General features: G+C 33.4%; 1 protein-coding gene across 1 annotated transcript in view; it reads right to left on the reverse strand.

The window, feature by feature from the left end:
* The window catches only part of LOC148949277 (putative valine--tRNA ligase, cytoplasmic), a 90,170-nt gene that overhangs the window by 9,932 nt on the left and 68,237 nt on the right, over positions 1-12,001 (reverse strand). Inside the window, exons 15-18 of the mRNA XM_089093316.1 lie at positions 9,705-9,938; positions 8,383-8,497; positions 4,470-4,566; positions 29-107 (exon numbers count right to left, since the gene is read on the reverse strand). Of these exons, the coding sequence (XP_088949442.1) occupies positions 29-107; positions 4,470-4,566; positions 8,383-8,497; positions 9,705-9,938 (525 nt within the window). The remainder of the gene's footprint in view (positions 1-28; positions 108-4,469; positions 4,567-8,382; positions 8,498-9,704; positions 9,939-12,001) is intronic.

Raw genomic sequence — 12,001 nt, forward strand, 5'->3', positions numbered from 1 at the left:
TACAAGACGACAAAAATGGATGTCTTACCTCCAGCTGGACGAAAATTGTCCCGTGAGAAAAAGATTCTCTCCCATAGTTTCCTTGTTGTTTTAAATTCTTGTCGTCACTGAAAATCAAGAAAAAATTGCGATTTACAGTAAAAACTAGCAGTAGTATTTAACTGAATTATTTAAGTAATGATTTATTAGATTTATGTTCATATTTTATTAAATTAATGATTTACTTAACTTATACAGAATAAATTTGAAGTAATATTTGATGGTAAATAACGAAACATGAAGCTACATGGCAATTACATTTGTTAAAACAAACCTGTAGGTTGTTAAAAAAGGATTTTGGTCCTGCATTGCAAAACCTACCTATCTGATAGGCAGTGCTATGGTTTGATACCAATTTTCTTACTTAAATCGCTGGTATATCAAGTTTTTTACTGTTCTGACGAGTGTTACAAACTCTGTCCTCGGTTATCTGAATTCTGTGTGTTAAGAGATTAAGTTATTCGAACTAAAAATATTTTATGCTTGAATTTTTGGCATTTAAATCGTCTAAACTCATGAGTCAAAACGTCAATTTGATAATTGTCTTAAATGTCGCAGCGCTTTGGCCGCAGTTTATATATTATTTAAATCTCATTTATCAATAAAGTCGAAAGTTATAGACGAAGGTCTATGTTTTAAGCACCAATTAATTTAATTAAAACGAGGGAAGAAAGTAGTCTGGATATTCTAAGGAAGACCAGAAACATTTTTCTTGGATCATTCCTGGGAATCCTACATAATTATTTAATTTAGTCTTATGTCTCATGTTTCCCATTTGTAATGGTGTCAAGTTTTTCTTCTTTTCTGAAATGGCTTTTAAATAATTATGGTAAGACAGGAAATTTTATCCAGGGAAACAATCGTTGAGCAGCTAAACCACTGCTTGATAACAAAAATAATAATTTATTTATAACCCACTGGACAAACAATATGAAAAATAGTGGAGTAAAGAGAAAAAGGAAAGGAAAAACAAACACACACAGCACTTAAAGTAAGATAAACAAATAAAAAGAAAATTCAGCAAAACAAACGAATGAGACCATGGTGAGGGGACAGTTTTTCATAGGCATTTGCAGACAGTGTTATATGTAAATCACGTAGTTTTATAGTTATAACATGTGCTTTATACTTTTTAATAATACGGCGATTATAATATGACAACGAAAGATACGACAAAAATTCTCAAGACTGATAATATCATTTCCTTAATTTAAATAGATCATTCTTCCTAAGCAAAATAGCATGGTCACAGAAAACAGAGTACAGCGACACTAAAGCTTTGCGATTATTCAAAATTTATTTTATTATCTTTTTTTTGTTCCGCTTCACAGAGCTCTTCCAACAGTCGTTAGAGTATTTTATTTTGCCTTTGACTATCCCTTTCGACGTTTAAATAAGATTCAAATTACTGAAAATCCTTATGTAGGATAAGATTTCAATTCATTTTCTGCGAATCACGCAAGCCTGCCTGCATGGGCTAAAACTTGTTAGAAGTTAGGTATCTTTAAAAAATAAGTGAAAAAATGTCTTCGTTTTCTATGTGACTTATCTATCTCTTTTCTAGTAGCGTCAAACTGTGACTGAGGAATGTCGTCTTCCTTATTTTTTCTCGCCTTCTCCTTTGCTGCGCGGCCATGGAGTCCTGTGAGGGGCTATACTGTTTTATTTTTACTTCTATTGTTTGAATTTAATAAACTAATGGATTGATATATGAGTAAATAATCCAAACTTGAAAGATCATACAAGGAAGACTAATGTTAAAGGTAGGTTAAAGAGTACCCAAACAGTATTATGTCAGATAAGATAGTTAATTAAACATTAAAATGACATATTACAGAATTATTGGTATATTAGCATTATAAGAAAATTTATATATTAATATTAAATACTGTCAAAAATATAAAGATAATTAATTTCTTCTTCTAAACGGGTCACTAACGAACAAATCTTTTACGCCTTGTGAATTTTGCTTCATGCTATTCTGTTTATACATTTTTAGTATAGTGTTGTGAATTTGCCTCACCAGGGGCCTTCTATTCCCTTTGTCCATCTCCTGCTATGTTTTGTGGTTTTATTTTTCATTCCCATTTTTTTCATAAATCTTATTTCTGATAATACCTCCCTGTTGGCTCTATCTATTTTTCCCTTCGCCTTCTCCTTTTATCGCGGCCACAGAGTGTTGTTAGGGGCTATACTGCAGTGTTTTTCCTTCTTTTGTTTATATGTAATGATCTAATTGATTGACGCATGGATTACAAATCAAAATTTGAAGGAGCGTACAAGGAAGACTACTATTAAAGGAAAGGTTTGAGAGTACCTAAACAGAGTTATGTCACATACACTATGTCTGTATTAAAGATATCTGAGTTCTTTTCTCAGTGTTTTTTCTCTTTCTCTTTTCTTTCATCTTACCTTATGCATAATTTAGTAAGTATTATAAAGGCAATTTTCTTCCTCTTCTTAGTAAGTTTGTATTAAATATATCTGAGTCATTTTCTCAGTGCGTTTTTCCCTTTCTCTTTCTTGTTATCTTACATTATGCGTAATTTACTAAGTATTCAAATGATTTTTCTTTCTTGTTCTAAATATATCTGTGTTAAAGGTATCTGAGTTCTTTCCTCAGTGTCTTTTTCCCTTTCTTTTTCCTGTTATCTCACCTAATGCATAATTTAATAAGTACTATAAATATATTTTTCTTCTTCTCTTCTTAATAAGTCTGTATTAAAGACATCGGAGTTCCTTTCTCAGTGTGTTTGAAATACGGGAAAATTTAGCGTGAATGATGCAACGGAGTTCTGGAAGTCAACGGAGTTAGGAAATCAACAGAAAATAGAAGGTTTGCTGATTCAGTCCCTCACGCCAATACCTGAGAAGTCTGACGAAGAGAAGTCTTCGAGAGAAGTCTCTCGAAGAGAGGTCTGATGAGGAGATGGATAGTTTAGAAGAGACAACCGATATGGATTTGGATTCAGAGGACGATAAACTACTGGAGCCGGTTGGACAGGAAAAAATATTGCATGCCCTGAAAAGCATGAGAGGGAACTCAGCACCGGGTACCGACGGAGTACCAACTAAGCTTTTGAAATGGTCAAGAGCATGGATACTGCCAGTGCTTGCATCGATATTCTCGGCAATTCTAAGTACACCTCTGTGGCGGCAAAATTGGCAGATATCAATTATGATCCCATTATTTAAAACAGGAGAAAGAAACCTACTCAAGAACTACTGGGGGATAAGTTTAGGAAGTTCTATTAGCAAGTTATTTTGTAGAGTGCTGTCTAAAGGTAGATTAATTGAATGTCAGGCAGGGTTTAGCGAAAATTATAGTACAACAGATCAAATTTATTGCTTACAGGTTTTAGTTAGTAAATATCACAGTTCATATAATTATCCAGTAAGCTTATCGCAGATCATTTCTGGTCTTCGTTCTCGGTGCGAACAAAAAGCTCCTCCCACTTCTTTCTGCATTAGCGGGATCGATGTTTCCGATTGTTTCCAACAAAGCGCATTACTCGTAATAGCGGGTTTCCACTTGTTTCTAATTAGATCACAGTCTGACTTGTCTACCCGTGAAAAGATCTGATGCCGCCTATGTTTCTATCTGCGAAAACGTTCTCTGGAGCACTTGCACCTTGGTCCGGGTTTTTATAATGGGTGAGATAGGGAAAGATCATACTGGATAATTATATAAACTGTGGTAAATATACGAGGAATAGGGAAAATAGAAAATTTATTTCTATTACATCATTCTAGAATTTCTTTGGGAGAGTGCAAAACCCGAATTTCTTTGGGAGAGTGCAAAAAAAAAATTGTGTTCAAACTTTTTTTTATGCTCTGCGATTTACTACTGTAATAGGAAAATATTATTGGGAAGGATCAGACATATAAGCTTCAAAGCACCTCCCGAGGCTCCGGATTCATTCCTGAAAGTTCCTATTACCTACCTCAAATACTTTTTAAGGTTCTTCCCTGGGTTTTCCCTTTTTCCCACGGGTTTCCTTTGGATGCACAGAAACACTGCTCGTATAGTAATCTACAAAACTATGGAAACAATCTGCTTGATTAACAGTTGTTATTTTTGTTATTTTTTTTTCTCCTTAATCCGTAATTTTATCTTTTTCAAACAGGATATGTTCCAGTTATTATTTGTCCCGTTTAGTGTTTTATTTTTATTTATATTTTGTGCCCCCTTGTGAATCAACCACCAAGCCTTAAGAGGTAAAAATAGGGCGTACCAGTGGAAGGGTACTCAGGAAATTAAATCTCCAGTAGCAAAGGTTTTTTCAAATTAAAAAAAAAACTAAATATTAAAGAAAAATGTCAAAAGTCGGTTTGTACTTCAGACAAACAAATGCTAAACAAATGTTAAATTTATTGGTTTGAAAATGCGTAGTTTGTGATTTTGGTGACTTTGCAAAAGAATCTCTTACCTGGCAAAATGTAGACCTTGAATACGAGCCAAAGTTGTAACAACAGAATATAGAGGACTCAACAGCTCCTCAAGAATCAGCGGTCCAGAGATGAAAACTAAAATTTATATCGTTTAGGAATAAAAACTAAAGAAGAACAATAGAAAAATTGTTAAGAAGGACAAAAGGACACTTTCTTTCAAAAGGACACAAATTTTCTACATTTGCATATAATTCTCCTATCTTATAAAATTTTTGAATTTTTGTCCCCCTTCCCCCTCGGACTATATTCTTGCTTTAGTGCCTAAATCAAAGTAGATAATATAATCCTAAAAGAATATTCTGTGTCTGTTGAAAAATTTTATTCATGGTACCCTTAAAGACTAAAAGGCTTAGTGTAGGTGACATTAAAGTTTGAAATTAAGTGAAAAAGATAATTATGTCACCGAGAGGAGATTTCAGTCTGAAAATTTCTCCCTTATCATCTAAGAATCACAAAGCATGCTGCTCGTCAGAGGAGAGGTGCTGCTTACTCTTGCTAATTATACATAATTTTATCCAATAAAACGGGTAGGAAAATTTGCCTTTGAGAAAGTGCTTACAGAACGACTGTAAATGATAATTCACGCAATGGCAAGGTAAAGAGTAACTTATTTTACTTCGAGAAAGTGCTTATGGAATGATTATAAATGATGGCAAAGTAAAGGCAAAGTAAAGAGCAAATTGTTTTTGTAGCAGTTACTTGGTGATAGGCATAGACTCAAACTGTTCTTATCTTCAAATACATCAGAAACAAATAATAGGCATTTGTTTGGGACCTAAGTACTGTAGTCTAAGGTTGCATATTCTATATTTTTAGAAATACAAGCATAAATTTGGCTAGGTTTAATGTTCAGTGGCAAAGTAATAAAGCATTAACTTGTACACGTGGAAAAGTAACAAAATTGACTAGGTAACAAAATTTTGTTACTAAAAAGTAACAAAATTGACTAGGTCACGAAACAGAGAATGAAGCTAGTTTTAAGAGGAAACAGCATATTTTGAGACAGTCTTTAAGAAACTTGTCATTATTTTACTGTTTAAGAAGTAATTTCTTTGGGACATGTATTATTAAATAGATAGCAGCAAAGTGTTACTCTAACGGCATTCTTATCGGCGAGGCCAACCAAAGTTTATTTTAATACTTCAAACTGTTCATACACTTCATACAACTCAAATCTAGCTATTGTTATTACTACACTTTGGTTTTTACACTTTTCTTTGTGACCCATTTGAAAAAAGTGGCCACGTGAAGTCAAAGAAAAGAGGTATCTACTTATGCTGTCATTAAAAAAGGGGACAACGTGACACAAAAATGAAAAACTTTACTGAGCCAACAATTTTTAATACAGTCGTATTTTTCAATTTTTGCGATTGTAAAAGTCAATTTCAAATTACCTTATGTAACTTGAACTTAGGAAATTTAATCATTCATCAACTTTTTTAAAGTGTCCGGTAGTGATAGCCCATACAGTAGGCTACATTGTTTCCTTAGGTCAGGGATACGCCCAGGAGAAAGAGACGCCCTCAGAACTCGTTCTAAAAAATCGTAAAGACTACAATAAGACTTGGGCTTTCGTTAATTGTAATAGAAAATTTCAAATTTTCGAAAAAAAAACACAAATTAGAATTAGAAAATTAAGGTAGAAATTACAATAAAAAAATAAGATCCCCAATACTGTGATATCCATTTTTAGATACAGCTATTTTAAAATTTCTTGACTGTAACAGTCTATTCTAAATTACCCTTGTTTAATTTGAACTTCGGAGATTTAATCATTCACTAAATTTTTTTAGAGGTAAAAACGATATTCATAAGGAACTGACAGCCAATACGGTAGGCTGTATTATTTCTTAGGCGTTTCCAGAAAGAAGTGAGGTCCCTAGAACTTGTTCTAAGAGTTTCTAAAGACTAAAATAAAAATTTATGATTTTACTGATTGGAGTGGTCAAGTCCAGACAAAATCAATAAAAAAAAAGCAGCAAATTTGCTACTTTAAAATTTGTATTGTTGAATTGTCAATTTTATTTGCTCGTTTTGTATTTGTTGCTTCTATTTTGAGTTAACACAAACATAATTCGAAATTCATAAGAATCTAAGCTAACGGGAAAATAGTTTGCAGGAAAATAATAAAACCATGAACATACCATTAAAATCAAAATCATATTGAGATACGTGTTTTAGCCGTTCAAATTCTTTACCCTTGACCAAAAAATTCCTAAACAAAAAGGCACAAATAATGAAAGTGCTGATGGGTAATGAGTTCACCTTTAAATTTGTGAAATCTTTACAATTGATAATAAAATTTAATAATAAAATATATAACAAAATAAAAACTTAATAATAAAATATACATTATAGTAAATACAAAGATTCCAGAATTAAATTACCGCTAAAAATAATGACGACAAGGTATCATAGGCTTCATTTTATTAACTAAGTGGTTCAACCCCCAAAGAATATGCACCATGAAACACGAATATAGATTCGAACATTTTGATTTAAACACAAATGTATACGCATCTTGAAAAACAGCTAACATACCTAGTGGCGTACTTAACATACTAAGCCATATGCGTGGCATAGGGATACATGATGGACAAAGACCAAATACCTAGGATAGTTATAGTATTCTGATCGACTATTCTATTAGAGCTATTTATGGTAAAGATGAAAAGGAACTAGTATCTTGCTTGCAAGCTGGCTAAAGAAGGGCTGGATGCCCCAGATTAGGCCTTACCTCATAAAAATTTACTTTAATTTTTTGGTGCTCTCCGAAAGAGAAAGAAAGAAGTAATTCTGATGGAATATTAGGATCAATAAGTAAAACAAATGCTCATTAGGCTTTTCAGTCTTCAGGGAAATGCAGTACTTGAAATGTTATTTATTTCCCCTCTACTTCCTTTTTCCGCTTCCTTTTCCCCCTCTACTTCCTTTTTCCCGTCTACTTCCTTTTTCCTTTTTCGGCCGCTTGCTTATTTCGAAAATAATCAAGTTTTAGTTATTTAAAAAGAAACAAATCTAGTTCTCCTAATAAACAAATCTGCTGGCCTTGTCTACCTCTGATCAAATTCAATTTGGAATAATCAAAAACACGGAAATATAATAATAATAATAATTGGAATAATAACAATAAGTAGTTGCTATTGTTACTAGTTCTTACAGCTCCTTTTCTATAAGCTTCATCAGTTACCATGAGCTTTTCTGTTACCAGAAATGGTGATGAGTAAATTAGAATTATCCCTTCTTAACTAACATGCATTATATCAAGCAATTTACCTTTTATCTTTGCGCCGCCGTTTAACTGCCATTATATTAACAGAATGCTAGGTTTGTCTTCGCGTATTTTAGTAGTCAAGCTTACAGTTGCTTTTATGGGTGCTAGTATGTTGCTCACTGATGAGATTTTAGGTGTGTGAATTAAAATTTAATGGAAAAAAGTCTCTAACATAAAATCTAGAGCGCATGGTCTTTACAATAGTTATTGGTTCTTGAATTTTTTTTTAGGCCTTAAATGTATACTCCTTGAATTTACCCTCCGATAGCTGGTAAATTACCATGGGTTGATTAAACCCTGGATTTCCATACTTTTGGTTCATCATCTTTAGGCTTCCACAACTTTTCAATTTTGACTGGAGTTTGGGAATTTGCCTAATTGTTTCTGTGGTCTAGTAGAGTGGTTTAGATGAAGGACAGATGAAATTTTAATTCGTCGAATGAAAAGAGATGCTAAAGCATACACTATAGAATGATTATGAAACAATATTTGATCAATATTGACTGGGAATGAGAATACGACCCCTTTTTGAGATTTCTGGAATTCAATCAGAAAAACATGATATTTTCAAATTTCTACGATCCTAGAAAATAATAGAAGTAAATAGAGAAAAATACCGTTGGGCTTATGTTTCGTCACTTTGGATCTAGCCTTGATCGTTCTAACAACTTTGACAACTTCTAGTGCAAGCTTCATAGAGTCCTTCAGCTTTGGATTTTCAAACGTCGCCCACTTTGAAGCCATAAAAAAAAATAAAAAGCAAAATAAGAAATTAAAAAGTTAACATAAAAATTTAAAAAGTTAAAATAAATAAAAAAATTAATACGGTAAAATAAATTGGACTCGATGAATTCAAATGTAGAAATAAATGAGTTTAGTAGAAGAGCTAAGGTCCTCCGACTGACTACTTTAAACTTCCTAAGGAGTCAAATTAGGGTTGTGCACAAAAATTTGTTAAGGGAAGGTAGCAAAACTTAAATGAAAAAACTTGAATTGTGTGGAAAAGATGAGAAATCATAGAAAAAATCTTAACAATCTTGATATTTTGGATACAGAAAGGAGAAAGACCTCGAGCCCACCCTATCTTTGTTGACATTGCAATTGCTTTCCTTTTTCCTATTTCTCAATCCTCCAATTATCTGTTTGCAAACTATTGGGAAAGATTATATTCAGCTTTTTTGGTAAATTTGCTTCCATTTCTGTGAGCTTCGAGCTCAGTAAGCTAAAACGTCGACAGTGGACTCTGTGTATGACACCACTCACAAGAAAAGATTGGTCGTCTCAATGTTAGAAATATATTGAACAACATTTTTCACAATACAGCGTAAAAGAAAAGAAAAGAAAAAGGTATAAATAGTCTTTTTTTAAGAAGAGATATATAAAACCACAAGCAGTATACAAAACTAATAATGTTGGGGTATTAACTTGTCATTTTTCGGGCTTTGTTTTTATAACCTTTTCTTTTCAATTTGAAACCATAACAATGACGAAAAAAAAAGTTAAACAATATAATAACTTACTTAAACAATAAACAACTTACACCATTTCATCACAAATCTCTCGACAAATATTATTGAGAAATGTTGGATTATTACTAATATAATAATGTATTATCCAGAAATTTCTAAGAATGATCTTTGCACTAATTTGCCCCCAAAAAATAAATTTATAAAGAAATACCCAAATGCTGGTGATGGGGTAGGGAGGAGGAGGTAGAATATCCATATTATTTTGTCTGGTTTGTTCTCTGTACCCTATGAAATAGCCTTTAAATTTAAGGGGGATCACTAATACCCCAATTAAATAATTATTTTATAAATAAACAATTAATTTAAACAATAATATAATTACTTTATTGGGATATTAGTGCCCCCCCCCCCTAGGAATTTTGTATAATCTAATAATTTAGTACGCTATAATATACACCTTAAGTAAATACCTCTTCAGAAGCTGGATATTTGGCATTTGTGGCTCTGATCCCTGATGCAGCAAATCCCTCTAATTTTAATCCTCTTTGCATTAAATTAACATGAAGAATTTCATACATTTCGTCAGCAAAAAAGGGCGTAAAGGGAGCCAAGGTACGTAATCCAACTTCTAAACAGTGAATTAAAGTTGAAATTGTTTCCGAAGCAATGTCGCCTTTTTGCGCCAGCATTGGCTTTGCACATTCCTAAAAAAAGAAGATTATTGCCAAATATAGTCAGCATTGGCTCTAGCTATTCAAAAAAAAAAAAGAAAAAAAACCTCAAATTACAAATACGCCCTTTGTTTGAGTTTAATGTACAACATATCTCCATAGATAGTTTTGATTTTAGATTTATATAAAGCAGCATTGGTCTAGGAAATCCTTATATACCAGCTTGGGTGAAGATCAAACGCTATCGGTTTGATTTGCGTTTTCTCTGATTAATATGTTTAATATTTATGGGATTAATATTATGCGTGTTTTTTTTATCACGTGTTTTATGTGATTAATATGTTTTGATCATAGACAAGCAAACTTAGATCTCAATAATTTCTAATGATTAAAATTAACTTATTTATGATTATTCCCATTTCTATTCTCCCCAATTGACCCCTGAATGATAAGGAGTAGAAAGAAATACAACCTGTCTTTGTATAAAAAGTTTAGGGGGGGGGGTTCTATTTTGTACTTAACAAGGGTCCTAATTTAAGCCTTTCAATCATAAAGATTGAAGTTCCTTGAATGATTCTCGTTTAAACCATGTGTAGCATGCCCGTATTTCTACAAAAATGCTGATGAATCCTGTTCTAAATGGGCTATTTGCAAAATTCAAGGCCCTTGCTTCTGAGGCTACAGTATTACCTTAGTCAATTAATGGGAATGGGTAACAGACTTGCGGCATATTAGGTTATTTATACAGGCCTGGAGCTGCAAAATTGGTAAAAAAAAAAAGAAGAAGAAGAATCCTATGCCCAGTGTGTAGTGACCACTATGGCACGTACGTTTGTTATGAAACCTGAGAACAATAAAACAGAACAGACCAACAGGATTTCACTGTTGCGGGGTTCGCTGTTGCTATGAAAATAAGTATGATGTTCAAATTCCTTCAGCGATTGCTAGAATATTGTGCCAAAGAACGACTTTTAAACTAGATCATAAAGGAATGAAGTGATGAAAAATTAGACCTTTTTTATTTCATTGGCACGAGGCTGCTAAGCCTTAGGGCCTGACATGCCACTAGTTAACCATTTACCTAAGCGTTCTCCCTATAGTTGTGCCAGTCAAACTTCCTTTAAAGGAGTCGACAGACGGGTTTTCAAGGATAATCTCCCTGGAAAGACCCTTCCAAGTACGGATGCAGTGTCTTACAGAGCTGTTTTCCGAGTCCTCAATGCAAAGCCTCTCCTATTCCAGATAATCCAACCATACCATGTTTCTGAGTGTTTGCCGCATCGGCTAACACTCAATCGGCGGTACAAATGAAGATAGCATGTCCGACAGAGGGTGTGGATCCACAAATAGACAATAAAAATTGACGCCTCATCCTATCTTTGACTTAGAGAAGTAAAAGGTACCCGACCGGTACTTAAACCAGCCATTGAGGCCCTATTTCTGATCATCTGGACTGGTACCAGTAGGGTTTTAAAAGCCCATTAAAAAAACTTACAAATAACTTTTACATACGGAATACAAGCTGAATAACAACTGGTTAGATCAAAGACCCAACAAACACTTTCTCTTACAGGAGGATCAGACTCAATCGAGGTGCGAACACCAGGAGACCTCTGAAGAGAAGCTCTCTTTAGAAATCATCTACTTCACTAGAGATTTGAAGAGTTCATCCACTATATAGTTTCCTGCTTGAAGATAAAGTCAGGATGTCAAAAGGATACCTTCAATCAGATGATTAGTAGCTCAAAAGTCTTAACCTATTCATTCAGGCATCAGACTACATTTCTATTTCCAAGAGATCGGACTGAAGGGACAGATAAGGCTGTACAGGGTCATTATGTTTATAGACAGCTGCACGGAACAAAGTGTCGCCAGGAAAATAGTATAAAGTAGGGGTGGCCAGCCCTGATAATTTTGTGGGCCTCTTTGGATAGGCCCGCATAAATCACCAAATCTCCAGGCCACATATTAAATTAAATAATTCCATGTTAGATTTTGACCCACTGCAGACATTATTTGGAGTTAAAAATTGATGCAGTAATTAGTTATTAACACTGTGTTCTATTTTTCAATACAGTAAATACTTTTAAGTTTGT

Source organism: Artemia sp. Qi Xiang Cuo, chromosome 8, assembly GCF_049724085.1.
Source record: "Artemia sp. Qi Xiang Cuo chromosome 8, ASM4972408v1, whole genome shotgun sequence".
In the NCBI taxonomy this organism is placed as follows: Eukaryota; Metazoa; Arthropoda; class Branchiopoda; order Anostraca; family Artemiidae; genus Artemia; species Artemia sp. Qi Xiang Cuo.